The following is a 21,355-nucleotide window of genomic DNA, read 5'->3' on the forward strand; positions in this document are numbered from 1 at the left end:
AAATGCAAAAACAACCTAATTAAAACAAACAAACAAACAAACAAACAAAAATCGTCATATTGGACTAACAGCCAATCAGCTGCTTGTTACTAGGCAAATTTAATTTGGCGTGTGACGTAGTTGGATGGTTAAACCTGGTGTTTTTAAATGTTTATTACATTTATATACATCTATATAAAACTATTAAACTTTCAACTTGTGGTTCATATATCTATCTATCCACACACACACACACACACACACACACACACACGCACGCCCCTACTTTTCAAGCTTTCTGAAGGGATTCAGCATAACGTGGCAACCCTAGTCAAATAGGGAAAGGTGGAAAAAGTGCATCGTGCTGTCATGGTATGTACAGGGGGGAAATAACTGAGGGTTTTTGGGGGTGACTTTTATTATTACCAGATATAACTGTTGCATCTTAATCTAAACAAGTAGCTAAAAACCATACACAAAAAGATATAATGCTGTTTATGCTTCTAAAAAGGCCTGGTTGATTTGGATTTGATAAAAAAAAAGGAAAAGAGTTAAAGCAAGTAGAATTTTGTGTAAACAAAGGGTCAGGTGTAGTGATAGTGCAGGTTATGTGATCAGAGGGAGGGAGTGAGGGGGGCAGCCTAGAATTTAGAGCATCATTTCAGTAGTCCGAGGAAATGTCCTGTGGTGTAGGTGTAGGAGTGTGTGTGCTGTGTGAAGCGTGTGTTTCGTGTGTTTTGGTCCAAAGGGAGGGGTTGGAGGCTCACGGCTCGAAGCGTTAAGGCTCCATCGGATGGAAGCGACTTGCGTCCACACCGCGATGGCTATGGGTCTAACGTCGAAAAAAGCGTCCAACAGAAACGTAGCGGTGGAGCGCAAGAACCTCATCACTGTCTGCAGGTAAGGTTTGATCTTTTATTTTTTTAGACAATCATCCATGTCCATATCCGTGTCCATCAGGAGCCTGTGGGCAGTCTGCTGAATGAATAAGCGATTTGACTGAACGTCATTGGTGCGGCGTCAGTAGCCTGCGCTATGGACAGAAATGCGCTTCAGCCTCAGATCATGTGAAATGTGACGGCTTTATTTATGGACAATGGCGAATATGCGATTAGGCCAGAGCTTGTTACTGAGTTAAAATATGGCACAATCTCTGTGGGACACCTGAGCATGGAGGTTGACGTAAATCAGCCAGGCAGTGAGCTTGCGTCAAGGCATTTCATTTCAGATGTAAAGGAGAGCTGTAAATAGGAATGTGCTTTAGGCAGTAACACCACAGGAAATAATGCATTCACCTTCGGCTGATCTTCCGTGGATCCATCATCATCATCATCATCATCATCATCATCATCATCCTTCATCACGTCTAAAGAAGGACAAAGTGCTTATGATGCAAGATACAGGAGTCAGTGTAAAATCAGGACTCCCTCTCGGTCTCTTATTCCCATAACGTTGATCATGACACGACACTACATTGGTCTAAGTGTATAGTGTATTCTGTGTTCGGTTGGAGGTGGAGATGGAGATGGAGGGCCGTCCCTAAGTTCACTGTGTAATTGCGTAGTTTAGTCAAGGCATACTGCGTACCAGCAGACGTATCACCAAGCCTTTCTCTGATAACAGATTATTGTTTTGTATATGATTACCAAGAGGCAGAAATGATCTACAATGGTAACCGAAGTAGCATGCACTTGGCAAAATAGTGTGGGAAAGAAGTATTCCACCAGAGGCCTCCACCCATCCATCCATCCATCATGAGTAAACTGATCCAGAGCCTATCCCTGATGTATTATTTATTACCAGTGTACCATCTCCAATGTATTCTGTTAAACACTGAAGAAAAAAGGCAAAGTAGCCATTAACTTATTCATTCATTCATCCATTCATTCATCCATCCATTCATTCATTCATTCATTCATTCGTTCACACCCAGTATTCATGTGATAGGTTACACTGTGACTCTCAACAGGATAAAGTGTTTGCTGAAGCACTGAGTTCAATATTTTTTACTTGAATGTTAAAGTAAAAGCTAATCTCAGTTCAGTTAGTGACACTGAGCCTATCACGACTGATAAACATTAGTAGATGGTCACATTGTACCTGCACATAATCTGCATATTTAGCTTGTTGCTGCTAACCTAGCTAATGGTAGTGCTGAACAGAAATTTGGCCATTGTGGTACATTTTGTCATTCATGCTAAGTGTTAAATAAAGCACTGAGAATAGGACAATATAAAATCAGGACTCAGATGCTGAAATGCTGCTTCGGTTTGACCATGCAAGCTAATTTATGAGCAGTAGCTAGCATGGTCATGTAGTCATGTAGTAGGGGGGCATGTAGTCATTTCCAAATTGTATGTTCATGAGAATATATGAACTGTGGCATTTTTTATCTTGCTAATATGGCTATGTGGTGTTTGAAACTAGACTAAATGTGATGTTTGACCTCTACCTACAAGTCATTACAGTTTCCACAGGCTGAAAAGACCTAGCAAAAGCAACCCGAGAAGCTGTTGCTTGCAATTAAGCACATGAATGTCTTGTGGTTATCTAAACATAGCGGGTCATATTTTCCTGCAGGGAACGGAAACTAGACTTTAACACCATATTACCATGGTTCTTGGGCCCCCTGTAAGTTTACTAATTGGACCATATATAATATCAAGTCTATATTATAGATTTATAGATGCGGCTGTTAGCAATGTGATCATTTCATTCTCCAGTACACATTTTGATGACTGACTGAATATTCAGTGATCTACACTTTTTTTTTTTTTAGCATTCTTATTCAGGTAGTCATGCAAGAACCTTAATATGAGAAAACCAACACAGCTTAGAAAAGTCAGCAAGCACTAGTACCATGTAATAGTTTGCTGTGTGATATGTGTCTTTGTATTAGGACGATTTTCCATCTAAATTCACATGTAAAGAAGGAAGGAAGTCTTTTCTGCATTTCCATAGAGCTCTGAATTCAAGAACCACTGGTGACTGAAGTAGTTTTTAAAAATATACACTATATTTCCAAAGGATTTGGGAAAGCCTTTGAATCCAGTTTTTGTTTTTCAGGGGTTGAGCTTGGCCCCTTAGTTCCAGTGAAAGGAACTCTTAATGTTTCAGCATACCAAGGCATTTTGGACAATTTCATGCTCCCAACTTTGTGGGAACAGTTTAGGGATGCACAAAGCAAGAGCCATAAAGACATGGATGAGTGAGTTTGGTGCGGAGGAACTTGACTGGCCTGCACAGAGTCCTGACCTCAACCTGATAGAATACCTTTGGGATGAATTAGAGCGGAGACTGTGAGCCAGGCCAAAACTGGGACGTCTGCCATTACATGCACATGAATTTAATATGGAGTTGGCCCACCCTTTGCAGCTATAACAGCTTCAACTCTTCTGGGAAGACTTTACACAAGGTTTAGGAGAGTGTTCATGGGAATTTTTGTCCATTCCTTTAGAAGCGCATTTGTGAGGTCAGGCACTGATGTTGGGCGAGAAGGACTGGCTCACAGTCTCCGCTCTAATTCATCCCAAAGGTGTTCTAGGGGTGTCCCAAAACTTTTGGCAATATAGTGTATATTATTAGCATGTATAAACAAGTGCTAATATACCACATTTTATATAGGCATTTGATGTATGCTTATCTGGTAGGTTTTGTTAGGTGAAATGTGCTATAATCTGGAGCTGAATATCAGTGACATCTTTTTTTCCTCCCATAAACCAGTTCAGCAGCAGTCATATGCCAATGTCTTCATGTCTTCTTTCCCACTGTGTCTATTGATACAAGAGTGCTGAAAAAACAGCAGGATATACCATTTCCCGAAGGATCATTTTTGATAACTGGGAAATCTGTGAGTTTCTTAGGAACAGCAGGATGAAAGCGCAGTTTCTGAAGTAATCAAATACAGATACATGATCCTGTGTGGTCATGCTTCAGTAAAGTGAAACGTTTACATTCGACTCATTTTATTTAGCATCAAATCAGTCTTCCAACTGCGACAGTATACAAACTGATCAGTTTTATGGATTAAGGGCCTTTTTTAAATGGTTCAAAAGATTGTAATGATTTTAGATTTAAGCTTCTGATCAGTAGAGCTGAGACGAGGGCTTTTTTTGTAAGGTCGGTGTTGTGCCAAGTTGAAAAATACCCAGCTAGTGCAGTTAAGTCATGAATGAATCATCATGAATCATCATCTATATCCAGTGGAATAAAATGTTGTCCACTCAGGTCCACACACACATGGGGATTACTGACATATTCTTTGACTAGTTAATGGTTTCTGCTTTCTATTTGGAGCCTTCTCTAAAAGAACCTATTGTTCTAGGGTTCCACGTAAATCTTTTAAAGGCCCACAGAGATGTACAAAGTGAAGAAGTGTGCTAGATGAAGCTTTTAAAAAGATGTTTCTAACTGTTACTAACAAGACACTACAGATGGATCTGTATATGAGACTACAGGACAACTTAGAACAGTACCATAATGTGTTTTATCCAGTATGATCAATGGGCAATGACTGTTTCTCAGGCACCCAAGTCAGGTCTGACCCAGGGGTGTTTCTAGAGTGTACAGGCCTTCCCAGACAATTTACAAAGGTACTTTTTAGGTCTGGTATCAAGATCCTGCTCTCTCACAGCCGAGGTCTGGGTTTGATTCCTTACAGCACATTCTACAGAGGTGCATACGTCTGAAGTCATAGGTATAGAAAGGAAGAGACTATGCCAACTGGGATCAGTTTTTGGCATTCATTTCCCAATGTTATATAGCCAGTGAGGGCGCTGAACCTGTCTCAGCGTGAGTGACTATTGTGATCTCCATTTATATGGCATAAATACAGTGATATAAAACATTATACGGACAGTAACACAGGAGTGAATGATGTAGTCATTTCACAGGGTGATCCGGGGGGTCTGCATGGGGCTTGATGTGACACAAGGGTGTTTCTAGAGGGCACAGGCCTCCCTAGAATCTTTACAAAGGTACTTTAGTACTTTTTTAGGTCTAGCATCAAGATCATGCTCTCTCACAGCCGAGGCCCAGGTTTGATACCTGGGCAGGAAGCAGCCAAGCCATTAGGGGTTAACTTTCAGTGCCGGCCCTAAGCCTCGATAAAATTGGAGGGTTGCATCAGGAATGGCACCCGGCATAAAATTTGTGCCAAATCAAAATATTCAGATTGGATGGTCCTCTGTGGTGACTCCAAACAGGGAGCAGCCGAAGGACAACAACAACTTTGGTACTTTTTAGTACCTATTTAACAGGCTAATTTTATTTGTGCCATGTAAACAGATCTGTAAAACAGGATATCCTCATTCAACACAAATACATATTTACATATTACTCATTAACACGGATAAGAGCTAGTCTGGTAGTTACCTCTCCTAGGTCCTCAGCTATTATGTCATATTATGAATTATTGTGTGAAACAAAATGGGGAAAAGTGAAGTGAGGAGAAGCATAGTGAGGGGGTGTGATTGAAGAGGATGTGCAGGATATTTTTTACTTTAGCTTGCATTACAATCAGCCATCATGTATTAAATAATTCAAATGATGTAAATGATAATGTTCAATGAATAGGAAAGGCTATTTTCAGACCTTTCTACAGTAGAAAGGTTTAGTGACACCCCAGGTGTGAACCGTCTACAAACTCTGTATGTACACTTGTTGATCCTAGGCCATGGAAAATCTCATGGAGCGTACCAACTAGGCATCCAGACTCCTTCCAAATATGTTGTTTGGTATAGTGTTTGTACGTCTGTAGGAATTTTTTTGTTGACTAAAGAAGAAAAAGACAGGCAAAAGTAAGCAACTGTTTATTAAACAAGCACTACAGTCAGAATCTTCCTTTCCAGGTGTCTGTTGAACACTGGTTAAACATATAAAATGCTAACACAGCAAGAGAGAGAGAGAAAAAAAAGTTCGAAAATGGAAGTTCAGTAACCACAAAGACATTTTCATTGACGAGAACAGTGGCCATTTTGTCCACCAGAACTCCTACTTGACCACATGAAGACCAATATGATCTTAGACATTTAAAGACAAGCTTACACAAGACAAGGACTTGAATAGAATAAAATGGTTAAACCCTGAAATTGAATTAATAGTTGCTAGAATAGACATCTCAACAGTAAATGACTGTTACCTGCATTCTACGGGAACTTTAGCTATATATTAGTTCTTAAGGACACTAAAACTCGATGGATCTGAAACCTGCTGTGTTTCGTGGTCTGGATTTCAGCTCGGTTGTACATGTGCCTTGATCTTATTGCCAGACTGTGTTCTCCATTAAATTGCCCACTTATTGATCAGATAATTTCCATGCAATGAAATGCTCTGATATCCGAGATCAGCAGTGACTTAATGTCGGATTGGCTTAGTAACAGATCACTACTTTTCCGGATTCTTTAATAGTGCTGGTCAAAACAAAGGCTTTTAATTGTCCTCGAAGCCTCTAGAGGGCAGCATGACACTTGCCGTGGATTTGCAGAAAACCCCTGTCCTGCACAATTTGATGTTTTGCTTGCTCACCCATGTCAACGTAGAGCTCTCTATCAGCTGACTAGTTGAATCGGAAGTGTCGGGACCAGGGAAAACACTAAAATGTGCAGGACATGAGGTATTCCAAAACCAGGGCTGGAAATATATGTTCTAAAGGATAGTGCCATGGAAAGTTCATACATGTGCAATAGTCCGATCATTTAAATAGGGTTTTTGCTTGTTTTTTTGTTTTCGTTTCCCAGCACCACAGTCTGAACAGGTTTGTTGGCTTCGACTACAGCTGATGGCACATTCTGATGTTCAGAAACACAGTTGGTTTGAGTAAGCCTTCACTTGTCCTTGCCCAACCTGTTCCATCTGTGGTGGAGATCAGCAGTAATGTCTAAAGCATTAGTTATGATGTAGTCTCTTTTTTTTTTTTCTCTTCTACCTTTCACACATTTCACAGACATAATCCACACTACACACAGTTTTACACAGTTTACCTTTTTGAAATAAAACAAGTATTTTTTTTTTTTAAAGGATATTTCATCTGTATCAGTGCCTCACGGCACATTCTACAGAGGCGCATACGTCTGAAGTCATAGGTATAGAAATGAAGAGACTATGCTAACTGGGATCAGTTTTTGGCTTTCATTTCCCAATGTTATCTAGCCAATGAGGGCGCTGATCCTGTCTCAGCATGAGTGACTATTATGATCTCCATTTATATGGCACGAATACAGTGATATAAAACAACATACGGACAGTAACACAGGAGTAAAGGGTGTAATCATCGTCACAGGGTGATCCGGGGGGTTTCGCATGGGGCCTGATGACTTCTGTTCCAGGTCAAAGTTGAGAGGTCCGAGTTCCAGCAGGTCTGAGGAAAGTCTCCGTTTTGGCCAAGTCTCCACGTGTTTGTGGGCTGAATGGAAATTTGGATGACATGATTTCAGCAAGAATGTGAAGAAAACATTTAGAGCTTAGCATAAAAGTCTCTTCCCTGAATTTACTGATTCCTGGAGTTGCAAATAAAAGCGTATGTTCAGGGAACAATGGCCCTTGCTCAAAACACCGTGTAAAGACGTTTAAAAAGACAAAGGCTGGAGTGGAAACTAGCCAGAAGGTGCAGGATGTTGAATAGACGGAATAGAAGTAATTTGTCTTGTATAGACGGCTAATTCATGTGGCAGACGCTTAGGGAAGTTGGTGCTGGCAGCATGTTCAACCTAAGAAAAATAAAATAGTTGAACATTAATATTATCATTTTTTTATTTCGTATTGCTTTCTTTAGTTTTTCCTCCCATCATGAGGGAGAACGTGGGATTAAGCTTAGAAGGAATAAATGAGTAGACGATTGGAAAAATGAGGTAACGTGCTATTTGACAGTGAGCCACTTGTTATCTGGAGTGCTCTTCAGAGAAAGGGGTAAGGGCCCTTTACTGCTGTGACTTGTTTCCTTCTTCAAGCATCCCCTCCATTTTTTTTTATTTTTTAAAAAGAAATTTTCTGCTCAGCAGGAAAGATTTAATAGAATACAGATTTTCTGGCTCACTTTTAAAGATTGCTGAATGAATTTAAGCTAAATAAGAAAATAAAAATCATTGGAGTATGGAGTATGGAGTGGATCCATGTTGTGTGTAAAGATTCATTACTCTCTTATAGTCCCTGTCCTTGAATCACGTTCATATTTATCCCAGCTGCTTGCTTTCTGACTTTCGTAACATATCGAATGTTCAATACAGGATGTCACACCCTCTAATCTCAGCCTCAGTCAACCTTCATAATTCACATGCTTTTGCCTTTTAATAAACACATGCAATGAACATTTCGCTTTCATCCTACTTGATGGAAAACTGAATACACTGATGTTATGGGCACCCTTGATATAAAGTGATATAAAGAAGAATCAATTGAATTCGTATTTATAGTTCCTGATCAGATGTGGTCTTGGTCATGTAATGGCCAAAAGATTTGGAGAAAAGTTTAAATGTCGATCTTAGGTCTGCTGTTGAGCTTCAAGAATGGAGGCACCGCATAAAGTCAGCTGATCCTGCAAGTACTAGGGAAAGAAAGACATATAGAGAGACAAGGATGGGGAGAGGGAAAAAGAAAAGTGTTATAAATATCAACTGAGAAATAGATAGGGGAAGAACATATGACGGGTGATGAGAAGAGAAGAAGAAAGAGGGATGCCTTACTATGTAGGAGACATAATGAGCTATTGGAGAGGAGGAGAATGTGGAATAGAAACAGTAAGGCAGCATGTCTGGTCTGAGAATAATCACTTTAATGCTATTCGAGAAAATATGTGGAGGGCAGCTTCAAAGTGCATTAAACTTCCATAAACTGCCGTTCTGAGGGACTCTTTCAAAAGGAGCACAGCATGGCTTTCCCTTGGCATATTGCCATTGTGGGCAAGAGCCGAGGCACAAAAGCCTGTTGTTGTGGCTGTACATTTGTTTGTCAGTGTCAAATCGTACCAAGAGCATCTTGCTGCCATTCACCAATTAGCATTTGAGGCATGCAAGTTCTTCCTTCAGCTAACTAACTTTCTTCACTAGCTCGGAGCGTGACATTTTTACGCCTCCATCACATACATGAGTTTCTATGTGAGTAACAGTCTTCATGCTTTGAAAAACCTTGTTATCGCTGAAGATGAGTAAACATAGCAACATTTCCCTGGACTTTTTGGGGGACTTTTTACACAGCTTTTCTTTAGTGGTCATCAGTCATATCTACAAAGGGCCAGTGAAGCTACAGGTTTTCATTCCAGGCAAATAGGAGGCTTACCATATTTCACTTGCATATGCAATGGTTAAGAAGCAACTATTAAGTGTGGCACCTATTTGGCTTGAACAAGAACATTGCACCTTTTCAGAAAAGACTGACCACTGTTCTTTTTTTTTGTTTTGTCCTCCTTCTATCTACAGCTCCAAAAGCCTAAATATGCCAGGTTACCACTCAAACACTATAGATGTATGCTATAATCTTAATGGTATATTCCTCCTTATCCCCCACATTTGATTAAGTGGATTTATACAACAAGAAATGTAAAATGTCTCTTTGATCATTACTCTAGTATCAGTTAACAGCCCACCTGAGTCCAAAAAATCTCCAAGCAGTATATTTAAATGCTGTATACATCGTGTTCTAAACATGTTTAATGTTTTACCCTGACCAGAATATTTCCATGAAAGAGAGAATATAACATGTTACACTGGAACCCACTTTAACAGGTATCTTGACACACTAACCTGCATCTTTGACTTAATCCAAAGCAGTTACTGGAACAGATGAAACCTTGATGTCAAACTCAATCCCGCAGTTTCTGGGTGTCGGAAAAAAGAAATAAACTTGATGCCCATAATAACCCCCTCAGAATTCTGTTGTGATGATGCTTCGGCTTCAGTTTTCGTTGATATTTTCTGTATTTGATAGACTGTAGAAAACTCCCCTCCACCTTCCTGGTGCCCCGCACACTCCCCACACACCCTTGAACAGACAATTTGGCCCCACTCCCTGTTAAAGAGTCTTCCTTTTGGGCAAGAATGCCTTTCGGAAGGATGTGGTCTTGGTGCCTCTGCTGTAGGAAGCACTCCCCAGGGAGATCTTGGTCTTGCCACTAGTAATGGTTGAGGAGCCCAAGGATGTGGTGCTCTTTCCACGAGAGATTGAGGTGTTGCCCATCAAAATCTTGCTCTTCTCCCTCTTGATGGACGTGCTTCCCAGATTGAGGGCTGTCCTGCCCTCTGTGAAGCTGGTGTTACCCATGGTGGAGGAGAACCAATTTGTGGTGGAGGAGGAGTAGCAGGGGATCTCCTCCCGCAGCAGCCAGCCTGGGAGATGATGAGCACGTTGGGGTTAAATCTTGTCTCTTCTCCCTAAGGAAGTTAGGTTTTTTTTTTTTGCTTCTTTGGTTTCACAGGACAAAGATGTAATGGCTCATCACATAACCTTGTAGCAGCACACTCGCACAGACAATGCCTGGCAGGGTGTGACGGATCCACGCAGCAAGTGCTGGGATGGGACCAGAATGCTAAGCGCATTCGGTACAACCCCCATGTAGCAGCAAAAAGCCGTTGTTGAGAAGGACGACGTGGGCTCCAGAAGGCCACATACCTCCCCTGTATGAAGTGAATGGATAGAAACCTCTGTAGGAGGCCGCAGCCCTATCTGGGGGCCGGTGGGACAGTGGATTCCATTGTACCGATGGCAATGCGAGGCCGTGGACCAAACTGAAGGACACATTGTTGAAAGATACAATCGATGGTGACATCACTAAGTTCCTTGGCATTGTTTTCTGCTAGAACTGTTCTCTAATGGTGTCTCTGGTGATACTGTACATGGGTACTGAAAGTGTGCTTACAGATATAGGGTTTTTGATTTACACAACCAGCAAAGTTCAAACTAACAAACAACCTGGGCGGATTGGATTTGATAGATTTGAGTAAATTGTAAAATGAAGTCAATATCAAATCAGATTTTTGGTGTCATCAAGCTTTCAGTCTTTCATTTGATTGTTTTTTTATAATAGCTCCACACAGAGAACTCCAGTATTCTATTACTGGGATTGTGAGGTGAAAAAATGAAACAAGCAAAGTTTTCAGCTACATTAAAGTACAGTTTATTAATGTTTGGTACCCTAGTTGAGTTTTCCATTAGTTTGTTGACATTAATAAAGGCAGATGTTATGATCTGCATACAGTATCATATACTTTCTCTATTGGTTATCTCTTTTGTTCTGTTGCCATATATGATAAGACCGCTTAAAACAGACTCTTACATTATTGGTTCTCTTCAGACACATGACTTCGTCATTACACCATACCAGCTGTTTCCGACTGGAATCCTGCCAGCACACCAAGCATACAAACACTTGCTTCAAACAAACTCTACACCCATGGCCTTAGAATCAGCATTTTTGGCTGATTTCCATCATTGCATAAAGTAATTCTTTAAATCAGCTCAGACTTTTCAACCATATTCCACCTCAGGAACAGAAGTTTCATATAAGACTTCAACCTGATTTAAGGTACAATAACAATTGATTCTATTTCATCTGATCAGACAGACAGTACACTTGCATATGACATATCAACTAACTTGCATGAACGTTCTTTAATCCCAAAGTCTATTTGGTAAATGTATTTCAGTCAAAGATGAAAATCCCAGTAGACGTTCCATTGAGTGTCTTTGCCTCTTTTGACGGACGTTTTTACTACAGTTACAGACTTCTTTCCTTGACTTAAAGTGGCCTTGCTTAAGGAACTAGTGGTCTCCCCATGTGTAATTGTGGTTGTACCCACCGTAAATGCTGTCTCTCCCCTCCGCAATTTGGTCTTGCTTCTCGAGACAGCGGTTCGTCCCCATGAGATGGCGTTCTTGCTTCTGAGCATTTTCATCTTCCCTTTTATGAAGGAAGTCTTTCTCATCAAAATGGATGCCCTTTCTCCTTTTCTGTTGCCACTTGTTTCTTCCTGTTTGTCTGTTTCCTGGCTGTCTTCGACTGTCCTCCTCACTTTCGACAACTTGCTTCTCATTCCAGCAGTTGTGGTGCTTTTTGCCATTTAAGTGGTTCTGCGTTTGGACATCAGAGCCTTTCCGAAAGAAGTTGTGGTTTTGCCTCTGCTAAAGCTTGCTCTGCCCAGGGAGATGGTAGTCTTGCCTCGTGTGATGGTGGAGTCGCCCATGGAAGTTGTGGTCACACCGCGGGTGATGGAAGACTTGCCCATGGTGATAGAGGTCTTGCCACGAGCTATAGAGGAACCACCCAAAGACAGGGCTGTTTTGCCTTCAGTGATGCTGGTGTTCCCCATGAAGGCATGAATGGTGCTGCTCCAGAGATGCTGCCAGCCCTGTTTCAGTCTCTCTCTTTCTTCTGCACTTTGGTTGCGTAGGAGTGGGTCAGTGCAGTCTCGGCATACCAGAACCCTACAGGTTTTCCTGTGCTATAAAACCTTGTGAGACCGAGGAGATCCAGAGTAGCTGTGCTACTGTCGAAGGCAGCACTAAATAGATCAGGCCATCGCTTTTTCAGTGAGTGGGTGGAGAGATGTAAAGTGTGTGGGTGTTTGTTTAGGGTATTCTGTCATTTTCTCACTGTGAAGCTGAACTTATAAAGAAGGGGGAAAAAAAAAAGAATGGGATCCAGGCAAATGGACAAAGGTCCTCACGCTAACAATAGCCTTGCACAATTGGGTAGGGCTACAAGGACTCTGATTGTGATCGCTGTCCTGCTAATAGAGGCAGGGCTTTTGAAGAGGTGCATTGTGTAGTAACACAGGACAAACAGGGGTGACCTCAGTTGCCTGCCATGGCACCATTCCCAAAAGCTCCAAGTCCTTCAGTTAGAGTGGAGAATTGAAGCCTGTGTGTGCATGTGGACACTATTTTACAGCATTTCTCTCTAAATGTATATTTATAATAATGTGCACTCATAAACTATTTCACCCTTTGTCCTTTTTATCTTCCTGTTTAATTCAGGTTTTCAGTAAAGACTCTGTTGGAGAAGTACACAGCCGAGCCCATCGACGACTCGTCGGAAGAGTTTGTTAACTTTGCTGCAATCTTGGAGCATATACTCAGTCACCGCTTCAAAGGTGAATGTCTGTCATCTTTTGTGTACAGAATTAAGTGCTTTTTGCAAATCACAGATCCTTAAAAGATGTTTGTTATTTGGTGTTTGATCAGGTCCAGGCGGTTGGTTCAGCTCAGATGGACAGAGGAGTTTCTGGGATTATGTTCGGCTGGCCTGCAGTAAAGTTCACAACAACTGCATCAGCAGCATCGAGAACATTGAAAACATCAGCACATCCCGGGCTAAGGCAAGAGTCTTTAAATATTAAAATATCTATTCTCACATGATTCTTGCATCCTCTAATTGGTTGAGACTTAAATAATAAGAACAAATGACCATTCTGTAATTCGGCACTAAATATGGCATCAAATATGTCTTCATCATTCATTCATTTATTCGTTTCATTTACGGCACCATTGACTTAGTAAATCTGAATGTTTAATCATGATGATGTGATGGCCATGGTGCTGTCGAAGAAGCAATCCTTGGTTTATTTTTACTTTTTGATGTGAATTATCTTCAATAATTCTTTTGATCACTCCTGTAGGGCCGGGCATGGATTCGGATGGCTCTCATGGAGAAGCGTTTGTCTGAATATATTGCCACGGCTTTAAGAGATACTCGGACCACGAGGTTAGAACTTTCAAAAAATTGTACATTTAAAAAGCTGGGCAAAGTGACATCCAAAAATATGTAATTTTGGAATTTAATTCATAGGAAGTTCTGTACAAATGTGATTTTTAAAACTGTACGACGTCCTTAGATATATATTGGGGCCACTTTAGCTAGGCGTGTGTGTAGAGTAACAGATACACAATATACTGTATGTGTGTGCAGGAAGTTTTACGATGATGGTGCCATCATGCTGAGAGAGGAAGCTACAGTCCTGACAGGGATGCTGATTGGACTTAGTGCCATTGATTTCAGGTGAAAATAATTCATCTATGTATTTCATCTGTGATCTCTATACTACTGTGCCTTTGCTTCTACATTATAATTCCTGTAATACACTGAAATTTAAAAACATTTCAGAGACTACTGTGGAATATTTTACATGTCTTGTTTCATTCATGTTTCATGTGTCATTCTCTTTCAGTTTCTGTTTGAAGGGAGAGGTACTGGATGGAAAGACACCTGCTGTGATCGATTATACACCATACCTGAAATTTACCCAGAGGTGAGGGAAGTTAACCGTAACACAGCAACATATTTATACTTTATACAGGAATTTGACCGATTTCACTATTCTGACCATAGCGTAGCCCGTGTGCAAGCTTGATGAAGCCGATGTTCTGGTTGCTGCTGGCTAGTTTGTATATTAAAATGATCATTACAAAATCTAAGAGCAGTTCTCACTACAAAACATGGCAATAAACCTATTATTTTGCATTAGTTACTAACGCAATAAGTCACACCATGTGGATGACCTAGACCACTTAACAAACTAACACAATGTGAACCAGCAAGACCTGATTTAATGGTTGAAAGCACAGGCCTTATAGGGGCATACTGTAGACAAAATGTTCCTCTCTGTGAATGAGTGTTGATGATTGCAAATTTTAGGATTAAATAAGGCTTGTACACCACAAACCTATAAGAAGTGGGTCAATGAAATGACCAAAACAAGTGTGAACAGAGCAAACTGACATGGCCTATATCTTAAGTGAGTAGCCTTAACCACAGAATGATATAAAGAACCACAGTGTCACTACGTTCTACTACAGAATCAAATAAATCATTTTTTTAATCGTTAGCAGTTGGTCTATGGCACAAACACATCTTGAATAATTTCCTAAAATGTGTTAATTATTAGGGTTAGATCATGCAAAGTGTCCTACATTCATCCCTTTGAATGAACTGGTATCTTAGCAATTATAATGTAGTATTATTATTATTATTATTATATTCTTCATGACAACATGCATTGTTTTCTCTAGTTGTGTTAATTAAAATCATTGTCATGCGTTCTGTATCACTGGGGATACTGTTGCTATGGTTGCGCCGTAGCTCTGGTTGCCATATTGACTGATGTTGCACTCTGTAGTTATGACTACCTGAGTGACGAGGAGGACCGGCGCAGTGTGGACAGCAGTGCGAGTGAAGACAGCGTGGCTGAGCATCCCTACATTCCTCTGGTCACTGACGAGGAGAGCTGGAGCACCAGATGTCGCAAGATGGAGCAGAGGTTCAAGATCGTGTATGCTCAGAAGGTGAATACAAAAAAAAAAAACACATTACAGACCAATATGTGAAAGCGTGAAGGAATACAAGATGCAAGAGCCTAACGTAGCAGGATTGATATCAATATAATGTCTAATGTTTGGTAATGAGTTGCAATAAAGCTCATATATGTCTTGTGCTTTACTATGTGCCATGTACATCGATCAGGCATAACATTATGACCAACTGCCTAATATTGTGTTGGCCCCCCTTTTGCTGCCAAAACTGCCCTGACCCATTGGGGCATGGACTCCACTAGATCCCTGAAGGTGTGCTGTGGTATCTGGCACCGAAATGATAGCAGCAGATCCTTTAAGTCCTCCATGGGCCCCACCTCGCAATTTACAGGACCTAAAGGATACTTTTAATAGATACTGACCACTGCAGACCAGGAACACCCCACAAGAGCTGCAGTTTTGGTGATGCTCTGATCCAGTCATCTAGCCATCACAATTTGGCCGTTGTCAGACTCGTTCAAATCCTTATGCTTGCCCATTTTTCCTGCTTCTAACACATCAACTTTGAGGACAAAATGTTCACTTGTTGCCTAATATATCCCACCCACTAACAGGTGCCATGATGAGGAGATAATCAGTCTTATTCACTTCACCTCTCACCGCTCATAATGTTACGCCTCATCGGTGTATATAACCAGTATTGTATTTAGAAAGTATGTATTGTGTATATTTTTAGGGCTATCTGGAAGAATTGGTGCGACTGCGAGAGTCACAGCTGAAGAATGTGGAGACCGAAAATAAGAGACTGAATGCAAAACTGGAGGATCTGCAAATCCAGAGCCAACAGGAGAAGAAAGAGCTTGAGGCCATTATTCTGGAGCTGCAAGCACAACTGTACATAGAAACACACAATATATTTAAAGTTGTGTGCAAAAGTTTGCATTCCCATGGTGTCTTGGCTTAAAAATGAAAGATTTTCCTGCAACAGGGAAACAGTCCAAAACATGAGGCAAAATCAACAGAAAAACAGTTTGGTCATGGCCCTAGTGGTTTCCAGGCCTGATATGAAGAAAAATAACATCTTGCAGAAAATAACATCTGGCAGAGTTCAAACAAAAATGTCAACAAGAAATAGGGGACAAATCTTGAGAGTGAGAACATCCAAAAACTGCAGTTACAGTGAGGGAAAAAATTATTTGATCCCCTGCTGATTTTGTACGTTTGCCCACTGACAAAGAAATGATCAGTCTGTAATTTTAATGGTAGGTTTATCTGAACAGTGAGAGACAGAATAACAAGAAAAAAATCCAGAAAAACGCATTTCAGAAAAGTTCTACATTGATTTGCATTTTAATGAGTGAAATAAGTATTTGATCCCCTATCAATCAGAAAGATTTCTGGCTCCCAGGTGTCTTTTATACAGGTAAGGAGCTGAGATTACAGTAGGAGCACTCTCGGGGAGTGCTCTTAATCTCAGCTCATTAACTGTATGAAAGACACCTGTCCACAGAAGGAAGCAATCAATCAGATCCAAACTCTCCATCATGGCCAAGACCAAAGAGCTGTCCATGGATGTCAGGGACAAGATTGTAGACCTACACAAGGCTGGAATGAGCTACAAGACCATCGCCAAGCAGCTTGGTGAGAAGGTGACAACAGTTGGTGCGATTATTCCCAAATGGAAGAAACACAAAAGGATTGTCAATCTTCCTCGGCCTGGGGCTCCATGCAAGATCTCACCTCATGGAGTTTCAGTGATCATGAATGAATGATCATGTCAATGATCTCAAGGCAGCTGGGACCATAGTCACCAAGAAAACAATTGGTAACACACTACGCCGTGAAAGACTGAAATCCAGTAGCGCCCTCAAGGTCCCCCTGCTAAAGAAAGCACATGTACAGGCTCATCTGAAGTTTGCCAGAGAACATCTGAATGATTCAGAGGTCATGTGGTCAAATGAGACCAAAATCCAGCTCTTTGGCATCAACTCAACTTGCCCTGTTTGGAGGAGGAGGAATGCTGCCTATGACTCCAAGAAGACCATCCCCACCGTCAAACATGGAGGTGGAAACATTATGCTTTGGGGGTGTTTTTCTGCTAAGGGGACAGGACAACCGCACCGCATCAAAGGGACAATGGACGGAGACATGTACCATCAAATCTTGAGTGAGAACCTCCTTCCCTCAGCCAGGGCATTGAAAATGGGTCGTGGATGCAAAGAGGAGTGGGCTCAAATTCCTTGAGATATGAGATGTGTGCAAACCTGGTGGCCAACTACAAGAAATTTCTGATGTCTGTGATTGCCAACAAGGGTTTGCCACCAACCCTAAGTACTAAGTCATGTTTTGCAAAGGGGTCAAATACTTATTTCACTCAATAAAATGCAAATCAATGTATAACTTTTTTGAAATGTGTTTTTCTGGATTTTTTGTTGTTATTCTGTCTCTCACTGTTCAGATAAACCTACCCTTAAAATTATAGACTGATCATTTCTTTGTCAGTGGGCAAACGTACAAAATCAGCAGGGGATCAAATCATTTTTTCCCTCACTGTATAAAGGCAAAGACTATGTGTGAAACCTAACACACACTAAATATCATGGTTATAAATTATATTTCTTTGTCTTCTTCCCTTTGTCCTAAGGGTGTGCACACGTTTGCACTCAGCTGTGCTATACGCATACACACACACACACACACACACACAAACCTCATACAGAAAAACATCCAATGCTATGAACTTAAACAATGCCATGAACTTAAACAAATGCATCATTGCTTTCTAAGACATGGAATCTAATGCATACCAGCTCCGACCCACACAATCATATGATTCCCTTCTCGTTTTCTCTCTTTCTTGTCTATATTTTTTCTTTCTATTCGCTGTCTTGTGTCTTGAAGGACTGGTGTTATTCCGTGTGAACCGGCCCATTTGTGTAAAAACCTGTCAGTCTCCTTGGTTAACCAGTGGCCACCCGCACGCGCTACAAACAACCAAGGGGACGTAAAGATATTCCGCCGGTGAGTGTATAAGTGTGTATTGGGTTTGTGTAAATGGAGTGGAGTTATATATTTATGTCTTGTGCTTTCTGTCATCGATTTCAGGAGAAGTTTTCACAGTTTGAGCCTCTCTGGTGAAGTCAGCCTGAACTCAAAAGAGTCTCTGAAGACAGATGGGAAACAAAATGGGGACAATGACTGGTGCTCAGGAGGTAAACAAAAGTAAACACACACATACACAGAATCATATTTATATAATGATGGCCTAACAGACCAAAACGCACAAGTCTTAGAGGCGCTGTGGATCTGCGTGTGGGTGACGGACTGCAGGTCTGCCAGTTCCACTGTGGGAGAAGAATCCTGTTTCTCGCATGTGATTATGCTTGTTGTTTTTCTTTCCTCTCCTCCCAGTGAAAGACACTACTCCATCTATGCTGGGCCTGTGTGGGTCTCTGGCCTCTTCGCCAAGCTGCAAGTCTCTGGCCAGTCTTAAGTCCAGTGAATATTTGGTGAACATCAGCGCTGAGCCCAGCCCTGCCCTCTCCCCCAGCTAGGGCTCATAAGAGTTCATCCGCACTAGTGACAAAAACACATCGAACATGACCACACCTCCATTTTTTCTTTGCTTCTGACTAGAGATTCATCATTTCTGTCCTCCACCACTGTGCATCCTCATTTCTTCATATTCTCAAATCATCTCATTAATACGTAATAGTCTAACTGTTCTGGAGAGGCATGTCTTTCTCAGTTTGTAGCCTTACTGAGAAAGTGTTGAATACTGGCATGAATCACCATTATCCCCAAATTTCCGATCAACACCATATAATCACTGATCACTATATTCCTTACATCCGACAGTCATCTCGGCTTCATTACGTGATGAGAGAGAATGAAATTGTGCTCGTCTGCATGAGATCAGACCTCCATCCCGATCGACTATACATGTATTCACTGATGTGCTTGTGCCACCTACAGTTATGCCTGATGTTGTGTGTATGTGGAGGTAGCAGCAAAATGTAATCTCCTGTGGTTATTTTCTGTTTATAAAGCTTTGACTGGCTTGGGGAATTGTGCTGCATTGTTTATACATATGATATATTTTGTTATGTAGTGGTAGTGCTCTTTGTCCATCAATAAAACGGCCTTCGTTTTCATTCTAACTCGACTGACGTTGTGCCCGCCGCATTTTTACTGCTTGCGTTTCTGCCTTACTTCTTTTACTGAAGTGAGATTACTGAGGGGAGAAAGTCAGGAATTTCCGGGAATCTGTCTTCTTTTTCAGGAATAAAGCTCAGACTATGGCTTTGTGAACAGGAAGTGTTCATTATGTATTTTGAACAATAAAAAGTTAAAGATGTATGGAAAACTGCCTGAATTGTCTGTGTGTATTTTCTGCAGATCCAAATAAGAGGAAACCAAGGATTAAATTAAACAAATGTAACCTGCAGAACAAGGTGTTTATTGCTGAATCTTAATTATTCGTAATCTACTGTACACATTTGGTTCTGTTGACTCGAGGTGACCCCTAGTGGACAAACCCTATTAGTTCAGACTACTGTGTTGTCCATTTTAGGTGTGAAGAAAGCAAAAAAAAGGCATATTTGCAGAGAAAGCAGACGTGTTCAGCAAGTCCAGGATTGATCATATGCTATTTATAAGGATGTAGAACGTTTGTAGAAATTCAGAAGGCAGTCTGGGCAACAGAAAGCATCAGGAACATTACATTTGCAGAATGTAGTCCATCCCATGATAAAACACTTTTATAGATGTTTTAGATATGAGGCTAAAATGAAATAATATCTATCTATAGCATTATATCATGAAGATTCTTTAATGGCATAATGTGGGGAAAATATCAAACACTTAAAGACATATTTAGTTAGCTGCATTTCCAATTTGATTTCAATTCCAGATTTTAACACTCAGCTGAGTTCATGCTGTATTTCCGATGAGGACAAAAAAGAAAAGTTGAGACTGGGGAAAGAAAAGTTGTAACCCCGGCTATTCAAAAACACTGCATTTATTCTGTTCTCTGTCCTTTTCTCTAATGCGTATTTCAAATGCACAATGTGTGCACAGTCTATCTAAAGGCATTACCAAATGGGGATGAAATCTAGGGGGCATTTCACTGCCATGGGACTTACTGGTAGAACTGGGATAGAATGAATCAGCCCTGGGCTGCTAGTCTATTTATTGCAGCTGTCCCTCGGTAAATCAGGTATAGGTACTGGATGACTGGCATAATGTGCACTGCAACAGATGTAGTGTTTTGTCATACTAAGATTTTATTCTGCATAGTCTGAAACAGACCTGAAGTTTAATCATTTAACTATATAATATATGCATCACAACAAATGATGTCACTGTATACCTTTCTGAGATATTGAGAAATATTAATCATGACATGTTAATGTTTTTAATAAGTATTAAATAGTTAACATTTCATTCATTCATCTTTTATTATATTCATCATCCAGTTTATCCTGGTACTAAAACTTATACCATGAACAATGATTGTAAACATTAATGTTAATGTTTGTAGACAAGAAATAAAAGTTAAATCAAATCAAGGTTTTTTGTTCGTTTACAATTTATAAATTTCTAGCAGGTGTACTTAATAATATTATAACAATAATAATAATAATAATGATGATGATGACGATGATGATGATGATGATAATAATGATGATGATGGTGGTGATAATGATTATAACAATAACAATAATAATAATAATAATAATAATAATAATAATAGTAATAATACATTTTATTAATAGGCACCTTTCTAGTCACTCAAGGTCACCATACAAATTCATATATATATATATATATATATATATATATATATATATATGTGTGTGTGTGTGTGTGTGTAAAACAGGGTTTTGACTGACGCTTAACCATAAAATATTTGTGTTCAAAACAATTGTTTATCTTAAAACATATCGTGTATCGTAGGAATATCTTAAAACATATCGTGTATCGCAGGAATATTTTAAAGTACAGTGATATTTATTTATTTTCCACTATATCGCCCTCCCCCAGACCGGAACCTATTGATACACTCACCGACCAATAGGATAGCAGTAGTATTTCTCAGTAGCCAATCAAATTACGCGCGTGTGTACGGACGCTCCGCCCA

The 21,355-nt window shown here is 40.4% G+C and overlaps 1 protein-coding gene and 1 long non-coding RNA gene across 3 annotated transcripts; one reads left to right on the forward strand and one right to left on the reverse strand.

Moving 5' to 3' along the window:
- Positions 1-414: 414 nt before the first annotated feature.
- On the forward strand, positions 415-19,378 carry rundc3aa (RUN domain containing 3Aa). Its single transcript, XM_058412310.1, has 11 exons — positions 415-879; positions 12,943-13,058; positions 13,150-13,283; positions 13,584-13,669; positions 13,874-13,963; positions 14,133-14,213; positions 15,081-15,246; positions 15,950-16,107; positions 18,115-18,234; positions 18,319-18,425; positions 18,625-19,378. Exons 1-11 carry the CDS (start codon positions 773-775, stop codon positions 18,765-18,767), a joined length of 1,308 nt encoding a protein of 435 aa, XP_058268293.1. The 5' UTR covers positions 415-772; the 3' UTR covers positions 18,768-19,378.
- LOC131367272 (uncharacterized) lies at positions 5,774-9,984 on the reverse strand. Of its 2 annotated transcripts, none has more exons than XR_009206918.1 (2): positions 9,714-9,984; positions 5,774-7,685 (listed from the first exon to the last, which is right to left on the reverse strand). It is a non-coding gene; the product is annotated as an uncharacterized LOC131367272 (long non-coding RNA). The 2 variants fall into 2 exon arrangements; XR_009206919.1 differs by having other exon boundaries at positions 5,774-8,518.
- Positions 19,379-21,355: the final 1,977 nt, after the last annotated feature.

Source organism: Hemibagrus wyckioides, linkage group LG02 (genome assembly GCF_019097595.1).
Source record: "Hemibagrus wyckioides isolate EC202008001 linkage group LG02, SWU_Hwy_1.0, whole genome shotgun sequence".
In the NCBI taxonomy this organism is placed as follows: domain Eukaryota; kingdom Metazoa; phylum Chordata; class Actinopteri; order Siluriformes; family Bagridae; genus Hemibagrus; species Hemibagrus wyckioides.

Coding starts and splice junctions, on each gene's coding strand:
- rundc3aa (XM_058412310.1), top strand. CDS start 773: ATGGAAGCGACTTGCGTCCACACCGCGATGGCTATGGGTCTAACGTCG. Junction 13,284..13,583: donor TCAGCACATCCCGGGCTAAG/GCAAGAGTCTTT, acceptor TCACTCCTGTAG/GGCCGGGCATGGATTCGGAT. Junction 14,214..15,080: donor TACCTGAAATTTACCCAGAG/GTGAGGGAAGTT, acceptor TGCACTCTGTAG/TTATGACTACCTGAGTGACG.